At 39.1% G+C, this 17173-nt stretch overlaps 1 protein-coding gene across 8 annotated transcripts in view; it reads left to right on the top strand.

Annotated features, from left to right (window-relative positions):
• CACNA1E (calcium voltage-gated channel subunit alpha1 E) overlaps positions 1-17173 on the top strand; it is a 597321-nt gene that overhangs the window by 568697 nt on the left and 11451 nt on the right. For 5 of the 8 annotated variants that reach the window (XM_003767485.4, XM_031936989.1, XM_003767484.4 and 2 more), the window contains 6 exons: positions 904-1031; positions 8619-8715; positions 11483-11588; positions 13376-13483; positions 14560-14660; positions 15121-15227. In XM_003767485.4, coding sequence (XP_003767533.2) covers positions 904-1031; positions 8619-8715; positions 11483-11588; positions 13376-13483; positions 14560-14660; positions 15121-15227 — 647 coding nt within the window. Of the gene's footprint in view, positions 1-903; positions 1032-4248; positions 4346-8618; positions 8716-11482; positions 11589-13375; positions 13484-14559; positions 14661-15120; positions 15228-17173 lie in introns of all 8 variants that reach the window. The other 3 variants (XM_031936988.1, XM_031936990.1, XM_031936992.1) reach the window with 1 other exon arrangement.

Genomic DNA, 17173 nt, shown 5'->3' on the forward strand with positions numbered 1-17173 from the left:
CTTTGTAGACACTGGAGTTGAGAAAGTTCTCATATCCAAAATCCTTGACACTATGAAGTGTATCAAGTGTAAAATATTGATAAAATTAAGGAACAGACAAGATATTATTTTTGGAAATGGCCTAACCTATACATAATACAAGTACAATAGGGTTTCATTTGAAGTCAGGAAAACCCAAATTCAAATTCTGCCTCAGATGTTAACTAACGGTGACCTTATGGCAAATCATTTAATCTTTTAGCCTCAGTTTCCTCATCTGTAAAATGTAAGAAATAATAGCATCGACATAGGAATGTTATAAAGGTATGAGATAACATAAGTGCTTTATAAACTTTAAAATGCTATATAAATATAGTTAGTATCATCAATGAAGAGGACATGCTATTATATTCATTGCCATATATCTAAAGATCTGTGGGACTTACTGTTTTTCCTGCAGTTGTATCCTCCTGTACATATTTTCCCCCATTAGAATGTATGGTCCTCGAGAGCAGGGACTGTTTTGCTTTTTTTATTTGTATTCTAAATGTTTAGCAAGTTGCTTTTTTTCTCTATTGCTCAATGAGAACTAGATCCAGTAAGGTTGGGATAGACTGAAAGGACCTGTCTAAACTGAGGGACTCTCTTCCATTCCCCTCCTTCGTGCAGCCACAGCTGCTACTGTTCTTTCATTCACTGCATTGGCAATTAATTCAATAGACATGATTGTAGAACATTTTGCAATAACCAAGTGTCATTGAAATGTGAAATAATAATGCTCATATAATTATTGTCATGGTACAAATAATGAAGACACTATTAGAATGCCCCAATATCAGTAGGAAATGATGGCATCACACATCCAATTGACCTTTTGTCTTTCAATTCTTTTTTGTGCTTCCTTTCACTTCTCATTTCCTCCAGATGCTTAACCTGTTTGTGGCTGTTATCATGGACAATTTTGAGTACTTGACCCGGGACTCATCTATCCTTGGACCTCATCACTTAGATGAATTTGTCCGAGTCTGGGCAGAGTATGATCGAGCTGCATGGTACGTATGCTTCCCCATTACCTCCCTGGCTTCCAGTGGGGCCCAGGTTGGAGCCCACTGATTCATCATACCAGGAGTATCATCATACTCAGGAAAGAGAATGTAATTGGAGTCTTCCTATATGTGTTCCTGTCACAGGAGGAGAGAAGACATTTATTTTGGACCTTCTGAAGGTGAACAGTTCCCTTGGAAGCTTAATCAGGCCAATATCAAAAAATTCTCTTTTGCCTCTTCTTTCCCTCTGTGACAGGTCTTTATTACTCTTACCTTCTAGTAAGTAATTAGAATGGCTTTCACTATGCTCTCCCTCCCTCCTCTCCTCCAATGAGTCATTAGTTGACCTATTCCTAATAACATATGAGATTTATAGGAGTTTTCTAGGGGAACTTAATACTTACTTACTACTACTTTCTACTTATGACCAGTGGCTGTAGGAAGTTGTCACCTGCCCCACAACTTTCCAAAGAATTTATTTGGCTTTGAGATACTTCATGAATTATATAGAGGATAACCAAATTCATCTTCCTTTTATTCCCATAAATGCTAATTGATAAAAATTGAATTGAAGGAGTTCCCTCCTTCCCAGGGACAAAAGCTAACTGCTTTTTGTTTTGTCTCCTGGCAGGATCTTCATAGGGATAACTTCCTCTAACCCTTTTATTGCCAACTATGGCTCAAGGCACAGAATGGGATGCAATGGTGGTTGCATCTAAGGATAGTGCTTCTATCCTTAGTGTTAGCAATGATAATTGTGTTCTCCTAGGCTTTTAAGCCTACATTTATTTGTATTTGATGCTACTTCCCTAATCTTTATCCTGACCCCTGTTCTTTGATACAAGGAGTGCTACAAAGCATTGCTATAGATCATAGGAAAGGGCCACGTTGCTTCCACCTAGGACTCTCCTTGGAGTTTATTTCAACTCAGCAGAATTTTTCCTCCTTAGAACCTAATTATTAATTACCTGGGCTACAGATTCTATAATATCATAGCTATCATAATGAAGAAATCTCTCTATTTGGGGCTGTTCCATGATAATAAGTGACCTTGAAGATATCAGGCATTCATTAAATCTGGAACATATCTGGTTTACACTGTCTTTCCCTAGTTGTTTTGTGGCAAATCCACTATGGTTGTATAAAAAGAAAGAGAGAAGAAGGGAGAGAAGCTCAAAGGGTGAAGAGGAAGAGATGTCGCTTGTCATCCTAGAAAGAAGCTGCAGAACCTCAGTGCTATCAGTTTCTATTCTTCATGTTCAGAAGAGTCTGCATTTGTCTCAGATGTCTTCCTGGCTTAGAGATCTCACCCTCTGGTTTTTTAAAATTACTATTATCTTTGGATTCAAATACCACATGTGGTCAGGATACTCTTAATTCCTCACTTCCAACTGCTAGGAAGAGAAGGCAGCATAGAAACAAGTGAAGATGAATCAGGAGGTGTTCTTGGAAAGAGCAGGAAGAAAGAAACCTCTCAATTTCTAACCTAAACTCCTGGATATGACCCCAAACATACTTACTATCATCATAACTTCTTCATTCTGAAGAGATGGTAGAGGAGTGATCCAACTGGAATTGGCTACAATGAAGACAATTTCCATGTCATCTTTGAAACATAAGTCCAAAGTTACTTCATAGATGGAGAACCTACTAAGGAGGTAACCTCTAAAACAGCAACCTAAAAAGACAGGAGGAATCAACCTTAAAAGAAGTTGAAAGGAAGAACCTTTGGACAAGGTTCTCTTATGATCATAAGATGAGGGAAAGGGACAAGAGAGCCCTGTGGAGAATATGGAGAACTTGAGACATAACAACAGGTGAACTATAGAGAGCTCTGCATTCTTATTTAATCCTTGCAATTACCCCCTTGAGGTAGGACGGTAGTAGAGACAGTGTGATATTGGTATGGAGTAAGAAGACCTGAATTCACTCCATGCTCTGGCACTTAATTGTGTGACAATTGGGCAAATCACTTCAGCCTCAGATTCCTCGTCTGTAAAATGGGAATAATAATACTTAATATAACCTACCTCTTTGGTTCAATTTGAAAAAAATTTCAAAACATATGATTGTTCCCTCCATTTTGCAGATAAAGAGATTAAAGCAGTGGAAAATGAAGGGATTTGCCCAAGACCATACAACTAGTAAATAGAAGGGCTGGATTGATGATTCCAGATTTGGTACTCTTCCCACCATGTACCAGTAGTTTTATTGTGTTAATTAGGTTCATAACTTACAGTGGAAATTTTGGATATAAATTGGAATTCACCTAGACTGGAAAGTCTATGACCAGCAGCTATTTGCTGGCATGGATTATAACAAGATTATAATCACTTAAAAAAAAAGCCTAATTTGTATATGATTCTTTTCTTTCCCCATGGAACTAGTAGGCTTGGGTGAGTTGGAAGCCAAGAGAGATCAGGCTCCTATTGGAACTCTTGAGTGCTCTTGTTAGTCATCTGAAAAGCAATAAAATTTAAGGATATTTGAAAATCATTCCTATAGAGGTAGCTTTGGAAGTATAAAATAAGGGTGCTTCTTGGATTTATTTGGAAAGGAGCTTCTTCAGTCGGAAACACAGGAAAAAAAATCTTTCACACAGAAAACAAAGACTGTCTGCAAGATATTTCATGCCAATTGTGTTCATGCCATAATTAGCCTATTGGGAAATTTGTTTCCCATAGGCCTATAGAAAGATACCTATTCCCTGCTGCCTGCACCCAGCCCTTGACAAGCATATCTGAGTTACTGAATATAAAACAATGTCTGAAAAAAAAACAAACAGAAGAGCAGCCCATTTTTATATCAGCTTGACATCTGTTCTTGGCAGCTGTCAAAGGTATTTGTTAATTAACTTGAGTTCTTGAGATCTGACAACAGATCAGAGTTGAGTTTATGTATCTGTCCAGGTGTGGTTCTTTGCAGGGTCCTAGATATCCTTGGTGAATAGGATGACTCCTGTGGATTCTAGATGAGCTTTGATCTGCCTAGGAAATTGAGGTGTCTCTAGTTTGGCAAGCAAGTGGTACTACTTGTGTTTTGATGGTGATGAGAATCAGTCCTATAGGGTATGGAACTTCTGGAATTCAAGGAAAGGAGAGAATGACCTTTGGGGTATCTTCTGGAATGGGCACTGATCACACACCTCCTTAATGAAAAAGCTATCATTTCCTCACCTCCATTCTCTGAGTGTCCTATTAACCCACCTGTGCTTCCTTTACAGCGGCAGGATCCTGTATAAGGATATGTACAAATTAGTACGGGTGATCTCGCCTCCTCTGGGCCTGGGAGAGAACTGCCCCTACAGGGTGGCGTGCAAGGTTTGCCTCCCAGTCCCCAGCCATGACCCGGTGATGGGACACAACATTTAACCCTTCCTTTTCCTCCTCTGCTCCACCACCACTGCGCCACACAAACAAACCCTCATGTTGCTTTCCTTTGAGTTTAAAGAGGTCCAAACCCTCCCAGAACCAGCAGCTGTTACATTTGAAAGAAGGGCGCAGGGATAATATTTGGGGAGAATAGTCAAAGATAAATACCAAAAACATATTAAGCTACTCTTCTCTCTGTGTCTCTTTATCTCCATCAATCTGTCTGTCTCTGTCTCTCTGTATGTCTCTGTCTCTCTGTCTCTCCATCTCTCTGTCTTTCTCTGTCCCTCTCCCTGTTTCTCTGTCTCTGTCTCTCTGTCTCTCTCTCTGTCTCTCTCTCTTACTTAACCTCCTCCCACCCATGGATCTCTCTCTTGTCTTCTTCCCTTATCCTTTGCTTCCCTATCTACTCATCCCTACCCTTTTAAAATTATAGTGTTACATATGTAGTATTACATATGTAGTTACATATGTAGTATGTTACATATGTAGTATGTTACATATGTAGTATGTAGTATTAGTGTTACATATTTAACCCATTCCTGATGTGAGTAGGTTTTCAGAACTACTAGCCCTCCTTCCCCCCAATGCCTCTGTGTCTATTCTTCCTCTGCACTTCACATATGACATAGTACTGTATCACATAATTATTGACATAACTATATGACATAATTACTATTTTACCTTAACTCTGCCTCAGTCTTTCTTTTGAACTGTCATATTGTTGATGTCTATCTTAAACATATGCTATAAATTTCTCATGTAAAAAAAGAATAATCAACTTATCTATGTTGAGTTCCTTGAAATTGATCTTTGATATTGCCTGTTGTTATATGTTAAATTTTCCGTTAAGTTTGGGTTTGGTTGATAGAAAGTCCTGAAAACTTGCAAGTACATTGAATGTCCATTTTTTTCTTGTACAACATTATAATTTTGCTGGATATGATACTTTTGGCCACAGGTCTAGTTCTTTTGATTGTTGGTAGATATGATTCCAGGACCTGAATTCTTTTTTGTGGCTGCTGTTAAATCCTGTACAATTCTAATTGTAGCTTTATCAAATTTAAATTGTTTTTTTCTTATTTCTTGAAAATTTTTTTCTTGGATCTGGAGGTTTCAAAATTTGGCAATAATTTTCTTATGTGTTGTCCACAAAGGATCTTGTTGAGGTAGTGATTGGTGATTTTTCCTATTCCTACTTTCCTCTAATGTTCTATCACTCTAGGACAATTTTCTTGGATTATTTCTTGTATTATTGTGTCAAGATTCTTTTCTGGTCACAATTTTCAAAGTCCAGTTATTCTTACATTTTCTCTTCTTGATATGTTCTCTAAATCTGTCATTTTTTTTCTTATAAAATGCTTCACATTTTGTTCTATTTTCTCTTTCTTTATAACCTGTTTTGTTATTTCTTGGTCTCTTATAGCTTCACTGGCTTCCCCTTACCCAATTCTAATTTTCAAAGAGTTATTTTCATCTTTGAAATTCTATATCTTTTTTTCTAGTTGGTTAACTTTTTTTTTCATAGTCTTGTTTTTCTTGGAATTAAAAAAAATTTTTTTTACTCAATGCCTCTCATTTGACTTTTAAATTCTTTTTTGAATTCTAGAAATTCTTTCTGGGCAAGGAGCCATTTCACATTGCTCTTTGGAATAGAAGCTTTTTTTTTTTTTTTTTACTTCAGTGTCCTCCTCTCTAGATGAAACCCAGCTTTCCACAGTCTCATAGTACGTTTCTGTGGTGGGATTTTTTCTTCTTTTCTAGTTCTTTTTTTTTAAATAAGAGGTATTAGTGGTAGCACCTCTAATCCTGGGGTGGAAAAGAATGGTGTCTCTGGTTTTACTTCAGCTTTCCCCTCTGATCTGGAGCCTCAAAGCAAGAGCTCTATGCTCCATAAAGTACCCATAGCCAGCAGCATCCCTGCCCCGCTGTCTCTGCCTTGCTAGTACTGGTTCCTTTTTGCCCATGACTACATCTCAACAGTACAGATGGGCCTGACATCCCCAATCAGCCAAAATTTTCTCAGTCTGCTTAGACTCAGACCTACAGTCCACTAACAGTCCAGGAGGTGAAAGTTTCTGTGGTTCCTCCTGAAGCTCCAGCTAACTCCAAGCTCCCCATTTGATGTTTCTAAGGAGCTAGCCCACTTCATACATGTTAATCCTGGGTCCCCCTTCTTTCTTCAGATCTTCTTGGGTTATATCTGGAGGAGCCCTGTTTTACCCCAAAGTCTTCTATGTTTGCCCTGAGGAACAAATTTGTTCTATTTGTGGGGGAAATCAGAAGAACTTGAAATTTACCAACCTACTCCCACCATCTTCCCAGACCCTTCCCCCCTCTCTCTTCTCTCTTCTCTTTTCTCTCTTCTCTCTTCTCTCTCTCTCTCTCTCTCTCTCTCTCTCTCTCTCTCTCTCTCTCTCTCTCTCTCTCTCTCTCTCTCTCCCTCTTTCTCCTACATGCAAACACTCCTCCATGTAGTGTAGTACTATAGATATGGCCAGGACTCCTCCCTCATAGATTATAGAACTCACAACATCCCAGTACAGGATATTTGAATTTTCTAAACTGGGCACAGACAAATCTTATATGCTCATCAGATTGGCATCCTATCAGAAGTTAAAGCATATTGCAGATGACTTTTTTCCGCTCTACCTAGCAGCCCCTAAATAAGTGAGCACCTAACCTTTTAGGCCTGAATAGACCACCAGAGGAGAAATGGACAAAAGTCTTCTTATTTCAGATACTATGGTCTTTCTAGAGCTGCCTTCCTGTGATTAAGCTTATAAAGTAGACCATTATGCTTATCAGTGAGGGACAATGAAAGTAGATGGTAGGGAAAGGACACAGACCCCAGAGTTCAGCAAAGCAGAAATGGTGGTGACAATGGTCATTGGAATGTCAATTTCTCTCAGAAGTTAACAGTGGATGTTGTTGTTCTAGCAAAAGGTTCTGCTGAATGGTTCTTTAAGAGATTCCTTGTCTGAAGATCCTGACATAATACGTTTTGAAATGCCTGTGGGATCTGGGAATGTGGGCCTGAAGTCTGTCAGGTCTACTTGGGAGTCCAAAATGAGAGCCTTGCTGGGGTATGAGGCCTTCTCTTTGCAACCCTGCTTTACACTGACCAGTTCCCAATAACCCAACTGCTTCAGCCTGCCGGTATGGAAAGGTCTTCAGAGTGCCGCGGGAAGGCAGGTGTGGGGCTCCTTGAGGTCTAGCCCCACCATTTTAGAGACAGCCAGAAGAAGGACGCAGGAGGAAGGAGCCAGAAAGACAACGGCTTGGGTGATGGGGAGGAGATGTCATGGGATGGGCACGCAGTGATTCCCACACTCAGAAGGCCAAACAGCTGCCTCTGCTGAGACTCTTTAAACTCCAACCTGGTGGAACCTGCGATCGCATGTTGGGGAGAGCTGGGGAGGGAAGCATGGCATGTGAAATGCTCTTCCTCCCCCTGGTTTTGTTTCTTCCATCTCCAGCATGCCATTGCACTGGTGCATGCTGGGGAAAAGCACTCCATACACAGAGCCAGGTGGAAGCAACTGGGCCAACTCCTTTGACAAGCAACCACAGCCCACCACCTTCTATGCAAGATGCTATCTTCTTTTGCATAGACACCATAGAGGGGGGGATACACGATGTTCTGGCTATGGGATAAAGGGACAAAGGCATAATTGGTATCCAGACTGGTGGAAACCATAGAGGCCTCTGATCTTATGGGGCCAGTGATTCCCAGAGGAATCCTGGCTTCTACCTTCTGCATCACCCATGGCTTGAGCACCGTCTATCCGGTTTATACCACTCTCATGCAGCCCTGGGAAATGAAACAACAAACAAACCAAAAAACCTATGTTCTTTTTGAGGGAGCTGATCAGGATGATGAGGAGTGAAGCTGATTCCTGATGAGATGGGGGAAAGGGGAACAGAAGGCTCACAATAACGTTCCCGGGTCTGTGTGGGGCGTGATATAAATCCACACCAGGATGGACTCACGTGTATGATTTGCCTTGATTAACAGGTTTCCTGTTCTTTTCCTGTTTGTCCATTTTTTTATTTTGTCTTTTTCTTCTCTTGTTTCCTGTATTATTATTTTGTTTGTTTGTTGCTCTCTGGGAATGCCTTTTTTCCTCTTGTCTTTCTCTGCATCTGTCTCCCCACTTCCTTCTCTTTCCCTCAACCCCTTCCAATCTTCCATCTCATTTTCCCACACCTCCATGAGCAGTGGCCGCATCCATTACACTGAGATGTATGAAATGCTGACTCTCATGTCACCACCGCTAGGCCTCGGCAAGAGATGTCCCTCCAAAGTGGCGTATAAGGTAGATCAACTCTTCCTTCCTTCTGGGCTAGAGACGAGCAGGAAATGGGACCCAGTGGTGGGGAGGCCTGAAAATGGGGAGGACCTTGGGATGGAAAGGTGGAGATGGGAACAAAAGGAAAGGAAGATGAGAGAAGACTGAAGATATAGAAAGGCTCATGGAGGAATGATTTCTCCAGTCACTACACCAAGGGTATGAAGCTATTATTCACAGTTCTTCATGTATATGTGTGTACCTGTGTGTGAAATTTCCTTTTAGAGGGTTACTAAGAAGGCAATCCTGGCAAAATGGCATATTCATATTTCAAGCAAGCAGAGCACTGAAGACCTGTAGGACAATAAGAGAAAGAGAGGGACACAAGGAGAGTAGGAAAGAAGACGAGAAAGAGAGACACGGAGAAAGAGACACAAAGACACAGAGAGACACAGAGGAAGAGACCCAAACACGCATACACACATACACACACACACACACACACACACACACACACACACAGAAAGAGAGAGAGAGAGAGACAGAGACAGAGAGAGACCAGAGAGAGAGACAGAGAGAGTAAGACAGAGAGACAGAGAGAGTGACACAGAGAGAGAGAGACAGAGAGAGTCAGAGAGAGAGTCTAGAGTAGGATCTTAGAACTGAAAGCAAGAGAGATACCTTAGATTAAAATAGGAAGCAATGAAGAAACTCCTTGATACAAATCAGGGAGATATTTTACTCTCCTTTGCTGAGGAGTGAGAAGGAATTATTACTTCCTTCTTCACATTAAGAAAGTATCTTTTGTTTCCTTATGGCATCAAGAATTCAAGTTATCAAATTTCTTGGAAATGTCTAAAGTAAGAAATGATGGGAAAAGGCTTTAGATTTCTAGAGTTCAAAAGGGCTAGCTTGTAAGGTGAATGGTAACTATCCTCCCAAAATATCTTCCCAGACAGATGAGATAATGTCTTAAAAACATGAACTTCCTAATGAGTTTCTAAGATAAATAATGGACGTTGAAACTAACAGTGTCAGGAGGCCATAGGTCCTTGAGACTGAGCTTTTACCACTTCACGTTAGCTTACCTTTAAAAAATAAGACATTTGCAGGAGTATGTGTGCTTTTCTCAAAGCATCAGAGTTGAAGAAGCTAATGATGAAAGAGATTACATGATTGGTCTCTAGTCACACAATGCAGTACAAAGTGCTAAATTTGAAGTCAGAGAATCTGGCTTTGAATCCCAGTCCTTTTACATTCTGCTTGTGTGACAAATCTCCATAGGCCTCAGTTTCCTCATCTTTAAATAAGAGCTAGATAAACTCTAAAGGCCTTTCTAACCCTAGCCAAGTCTTAAACAGATATTCTGACTTCAATTCGAATGTTCTTTCTACTCAATACTTAATACATGACATTAATCTTGCCCCATAGTGCTAAAAAGATTCCAGCCTTTCTATTAACTTGGAAGTTCACCAAGATTATGTTCTCCTTGCTAGGAATGCCAAATGTGTGCTGAAATCATAAGGAGAGGCTAAGAATTTTGAAGTTAAAACTAGAAATAGGACCTGTGCTGCAAGACACTAGGCTTAATGGAATTATTCTAGGTTGGAAATTCTATTGAGCTGTTGCAGACACACACCTAATTACCCTGTCTTACTAGTGATTCTGCCAACAGTCCCATTCCTTGTCTTAATAACTAAATTCCCCAGTGCTGGGAATAACCAAATCAAAATTAAGGATATAGATTTCATTTTTGTAAGTTCTATTTTGCTTCCAGGGAGCCATTGAGCCACCTGCTCATACAACCCCCAACCTATGGCTAATTATATATGTTGAGAGATGGTAACCTCTTTATTCGGAGTATGCTGTCCTAGAGTTTCAGAAGTGGAGTGCTCAAGCACGAAGTTCTAAGTCTTAGGGAATGAGAAGTGAAGCAGAAGAGGGTATGGGGACTGGTGAAAAACTAGAAGGATATGAAAATCAAAATACTCTCTGGAAAGTGGATTTGGCCATTTCAGTTTGATCCCTTCCTTTGGACAAAGGGAACAAGGTCGTCTCACTCTTGCTCCTCTTTCTTTCTTTCTTTCTCTCTCTCTCTCTCTCTCTCTCCCTTCTTCCTTAATATCCTTCCCCCTAGATCCTGAATACACTCTTTCTTCCATCTTCCCCTCCCTACTCTTCCATATGACTCTACCCTATCCTTTGAATAAGTTGGACTTCTGCATGTATTATCATGTGCTGGCAAATTTCATCTCAAAGACTCAAAAAGGAGGTGCCAGGATTTATCATTCCAGACAGATGAACAAAACAAAGTCTCCCTCCCACCCTTTCCTGCTCCCCAAAGAGGTCAGAGGTATTTGTGGGGGAAAGTGGGAAGTTGGGGTACCTTAAAATAGGAAATGAAGTCAACTCACAGAGCTGGCTCCTGTCTCCCATCCCTCCCATCCCAAATTCTCCCAGCTGCTCTCATCAGAAATGAATTCCCATCCCTAACAGATATTCTTGGGACTTTGAGGGATTCTTACAGAAAGACTAGGGAATCCCCTTGCCAGGGTACTTCCCTTGGGATGTGGCTTCATTCCCTGCTGAAGAGTGAGAAGGGGGAGAAAGTCCTCAGGACACGAGCAGGTAAGGGAAGGGAAGAGAGAGGCTTGGTGTGCATGGGGTGGGCAATCCTTGCCCTTCTTTTTCGTCTATGCCATTTGACCTTCTCTGCACTCTTCCTCTCACCTCACCAATGGATCTTTCGCTATTTTTTTTCGCCTGCTGTCTTTTTCCTCTCTCTTTCACACAGAGATTGGTTCTGATGAACATGCCAGTAGCTGAGGACATGACCGTCCATTTCACTTCTACACTGATGGCTCTAATTCGAACAGCTCTGGACATCAAGATTGCAAAAGGTAAAGCATGAAAATGAAGTGAAGAATTTCAGTATTATTGATGCCAGATAGTACTCAGCAGGAGATAAGGATATTTTCCATCAGGATATTATCACCATAACAACAACAGGTAGTACTGGGCTGGGAATCATCTAATGGGAGCTCTTTAGCTAACCAGCTGTGTCAGTTTAGGCAAGTCATTTCACTTTTAATGGACCTCAGTTTTCTTTATCCACAAACTGGTGATATTAGACTAAATGGACTACTATCCCTTCTGCTTCTAACATTCTGGGATTCTAATAACATCAATGTTTTATTTAGTAATTTTGAACCAAAGGATTCAGAAAACATTGGAAATGCTACCTGGTAGCAGGTATTGTTATCTCCATTTTATAGATGGAAAAACTGAAGCACAAACACATGTAAATCATTCTTCCATGGAAAGTTATTGAATTAGTTTTAGAGCTGAGGCAAGTCTTCTGACTTCTAATCCTTTGCCAAGACTGCAAGACCTTATCATTAAGTATGTAGACATATTTATTTGATAGAGATATATAGAGTTAATTGGAGGGAAATAATGCTTGGAGGCAGGTAAACTACTTAGGAAGTTCTTAAGGCAAATAGAAATGAATTCCTGAACTAAGGTGTGTAGGACCAAGGAGGATGGAGAATAGGGATAGTCTCATTTTAGATTATAGACAAGGAGACAATAGAGTATATTAGAAAACATGTTTGTGAAGGTAACATATAATAAACTAGGATTAGAACCTGGCTTTGCTATTTAACTGCCTGGGTAGCTTTGGACATGTCATCTTATCTCTATGGACCTCAGTTTCTTTTTCTTTAAAATGAAACAGTTGGACAAGATCATTTCCAACATCAATTTTCTTCCTATTCTAGATTCCTTATCATCATTTACCTTTCTAAGGCCACTAAAACACCTGAGATGAGAGTAAATAATCTTTGAAAACAGATATATAAAATTTGTTGTTCTCTGTTGAATATCAAGTTTGAATGAGTTTACCTTAAGAGCCAAATGAAGGCATGATGTAGGTGACACTAAATAACTGCACCCTATTTTAACTATTAAAGATTTTAAAAGCTGGTAGTTTTCATCATAGTCTGAAACCTTAGCCTTCCTGGTTTTGCCAGATAATCAATTTTTCAAAAAGGACACAAATAACATGGGGTAACAATAATGTTTGAGTTAAATGGAAGGATGGGTATTTCCATAATGAAACATAAAGATTTATAGGTTAAAAGGGAAGACTTTATAATATTTTGGAGGCTATATCCTTCACTTCTTTTGATTCATTTTTCTCCTCTAGTTGATTGAACAGTTAAGGAAAGAATAGAAAATCCAGATCTTTTGACTTCTGCATTATAAAGTAGGATATTCCTGAGTCATTGGAAATGAGATCAAAAATGTGTTCTGTTATGTTAGCAGTAAGACCTGGCCCACTCAATATCAAGAATTATTCTTGTGGTATAAAGTGCCATGTTGATTCATCTCTTACCCGTGTCTACTCACTTTGGGACCCTTATTACTCCATGGGCTTACAATTCTATTTTATTTTGTTCAGATACTTCAATGGATCTATGAGGTTCAACCTATCCATGTATCATTCTCATCCTGTACCATTCTTGTCTCTGTCCCCCCTATATCCTTCATGGGGAGTTTCTCCAATTTTCTGGATGCTAACTCAACATCCCTTGTCAATGCATCGAGAGCAATCAGGTTAGCTATTAATTAGCCTTCATTCTTACTTCATATTTTGATTTCTTATAATTCATTTGTTTTATTGTAGGTGGTGCAGATAGGCAGCAGCTGGATTCTGAGCTGCAAAAGGAGACCCTGGCTATCTGGCCTCACCTGTCCCAGAAGATGCTGGATCTGCTTGTACCCATGCCAAAAGGTGTGGGATCTGCTCCTGGGGTACCCTTTTCATTGTGTTTCCATCATTAAAGCAAAACACTCTTAGGGGGAAAATTCAATACATAGTCGAGATGACAAAGATATTGAGAAAAAGATCTTTTCAGTTAATAGGCAATAAAGATTTCCCATGCTCTATCCAGCAAGTTAAGGAAGGGCACTATGGATAGAAATGAAATTATAGAAGGAAATTCCCTAACTGTAAAAGCTTTTTATCATATGATATAAATATTGGACACATTCCCAATAGGAAAACATTTTGAAAGAAAAATAATACATAGACATAAACTGAAAAATAATACCAATTATAGAGTATACCCCATATTTATACAAAGCAGATTTGGGGGGAGAGAGCAAAACCTATATTAGAATCAATATGGTATTATTTCAACAATTATAACTAACAAAAATATCTTGCTATTTTGATGTAGAAATTAATGAATCACATTTAATATTTCAGTCCCTATGCTTCAGGAACTTACATTCTAATGAGGAAGAACACACAAGTGAGGGAGTGGTAACTAAGGAATAGTGTTTTGGTCAGAAGAGTCACAGAAATGGATATTAGTTCCACAGGACTGTCCTTTCCAGAAGCAATGGCAAATTGGCTTAATTACTATTCCCAGAGCAAGAGAGCTAAAAAGAATGGCCAGGGTAAAGTCTGCTTGGAACTGGAGATTGGATAGATAGAGTGGACGTTGGGATGACAAAGATATTGAGAAGATAATCTTCTCAGTTAATAGGTAATAAAGATTTTTCAATCTCTTAGTCCAATAAGTTGATAGCATCTTTCTTAAAGAAGGGCAAGACAAGACAGCGTGGCTCTAGGATGGGACTTCCAAAGCTGAGTGGCTTAACTTCTCCAAGGCTTGGTTATCAGAGGTCTGACTCTGGAGTTGTAACTCCAGCAGCAAATATTTCAAAGAAATTAAATAAATATGATGACATTAGCATTAGCATCTTTATAATGAGGTAGAACTCTGCAGAAATTGTGAAATTTTCCTACTACTGTGTCTCGTCTTCTCACTGTTAACATCCAAGTCACCTTTTTGCTTCTAGCCTCAGACTTGACAGTTGGGAAAATATATGCAGCCATGATGATCATGGACTATTATAAGCAAAGCAAAATAAAGAAGCAGAGACAGCAGCTGGAAGAACAGGTGAGTCAAATGTAAGCATCTGTATAGGCTGTGGACAAGCACAGAAGGGCTAAAAAGAGTCACTTGACCTTTTCTATGTGTACACAAAGTAAATCCACAATGAATATTGTCTGGTACATGGAGCTGGCCGTGAAAGTGAATAAATAACTGAAATACAAAGGCATAAAACCTTGGAAATGAGTAGAATCTGAAGACTTGGAGGCAAAGTCAAAGGAAATAGGATGCAGGGGGAATGTTCTAAAGTTGGGTACTATGGAACCAGTAACAATGAATCCCACTTCCCTGACCATAATAGTTCTTTATTAGGTTAGTGAATGAGTGATTGAATGGGTGAGAAAAAGATGTAGGAGAGGAAGAAACTAACTCTTTTTATTATGTTCTAGGACATTTACCAAATACCCTAGATGGGGAAAGAGCATTTAAGAAGTTTCTTTCTTATTCTTTTTGTTTTTCTGCATAGAAAAATGCTCCCATGTTCCAGCGAATGGAACCCTCATCTTTGCCTCAGGAGATCCTTTCTAATGCCAAAGCCCTGCCTTATCTCCAGCAGGACACTCTTTCAGGCCTGTAAGTAGAGTAGCTCATATATTTGATTTCCCCCCCACTCATTCCATTGTGAAGTTCCCTGAATCTATTCTACTAAAGATACCATATAAGTCATATTGAATCAAAGAGAAATGAATTCTTTTTCTATAGACTTAGAAAGAAAACTTCAAGATTTCAAAATGATTATCATTGTGATAGGGAAAATTACCAAGTAGTTTAAATACCGTTGCCAATTTCCCTAGATGTGGAGAGAGAGAGAATTGGCACCCTAATTGGTCAATTGGAGCCCTGACTATCATTCTGTAATAGTACTTTTAGCTTAAGATTCTATGCTTTGGTTTTAATTATAATATAAAAAATATTCAGTGAAGCAGCAAGGTAAGGGAGCATTGGTCCTAGAAGTCATGATACCTGTGTTCTTTGTTGTTGTTGGATTGTTTCAGTCATGTCTGATTCTTCATGACCCCATTTGGAGTTTTCTTGGCAAAGATACTGGAGTTGCCATTTCCTTCTCCAGCTCATTTTGCAGATGAGGAAACTGGAGCAAACAGGATTAAGTGACTTGTCCAGGGTTCACAAGTATGAAATGTTTAAGACTGTATTTGAATTCAGGATGATGAGTCTTCCAGACTCCAGGCCTAGTTCTCTGTTCACTATGGTAACAATCTAGCTGTCCTTTGTCCAGTTCTATCACAAGTTATATGTGCAACCTTGGACAAATCCCTTGTCCTATATCAGTCTCACTTTTGTCTGTTATTTAAAAGTCTAAAAGTGAGTGATTACAGACCAGAGATTCCTAAACATCTCTTAATTGTTATAAAAATGTATGGCTCAATTAGATGGTTCAGTGAATAGAGCACTGGATCTTGAGTCTAAAAGATCTGAGGTAAAATTTATCCTGAGAGATTTACTGTATGATTCTGGGCAAGTCTGTTAAACTATACTTTGGTTTCCTCATCTGCATCTACATCCCAAGTTGTGAGGATCAACTGAAATAACAATTGTAAAGCACTTAGACCAATGCCTGGCACATAGTAACCATTTTGTAGATAATAGCTTTAAAAAGATTGTAGTTCAAACAAATACCTCATCATAAGATTAAATGTCCAAATCTAGAAAAGCATTTAAGAGTTATAATCCTAGCCTACTCATTTTACAGCTGAGGATGCTGAGGCCATGGGAGGTTAAATTATTGGCTTAAGGCCACACAGTTATAAAAGGTAAAATTTAGCTTCTTATTCAGATCCTGTGACTCTGGGTTCAATACTCTACCCCCTGCAATAAGGTGTCTTTCACAAAGTAACAAGTGAAGCTTTAAAATGATCCTAATTAATGAATTTCAAAGTATCATAGTATTTAATCATATTTCTTAAAGGAAAGTACCTGAGTTCAAATGCTGCCTTTGATTTTACATTTGTGGTTTTGGAGAAGTCACAAGACTATAAAATAAAAGGGCTGGACTCTAGGTCCCTTTCAGTTTTAATCTAAGATCCTATGAGTCTATGAATTTTCTCATTGTTACTTCATGGTTCCAGTTGTTAAACTGTTTCTACTTTAACTTGGAACATTATTAATTTTAAAGTGCTTTTCTTCATTTCTTTAAAAAAAAATGGCTCCTCATTGTTAGCCAATTATTTGTTATCTCTATGCTATCTCTATTCCATGTTATGGAAGGCTATTTTTTGTAGGTTTTGGTTAAATATGGTCCCATTTTTATTGGAACTACAATTGCAACCCAAATACTAGTACAGTGCCCATATACTAGTATAGTATGTCTTTATGGAAGATTGTTTTGTCCTTGATACTGTCAGAAGGCCATTGCTACCATTGTGAAAACTGGGATCCAAAAAGGAACCCAAGTAAAGCAGAGCCAGATGCAGGGGAGAGAATGAAGAGGGGGGAAAATGGGTTTGAACATTGTTTGTTCATATTATTGTAAAAAGGTTTGGAAGCCAACATTTCATAGA

The sequence above is a fragment of the Sarcophilus harrisii genome, chromosome 4, assembly GCF_902635505.1.
Source record: "Sarcophilus harrisii chromosome 4, mSarHar1.11, whole genome shotgun sequence".
NCBI classification, from domain to species: domain Eukaryota; kingdom Metazoa; phylum Chordata; class Mammalia; order Dasyuromorphia; family Dasyuridae; genus Sarcophilus; species Sarcophilus harrisii.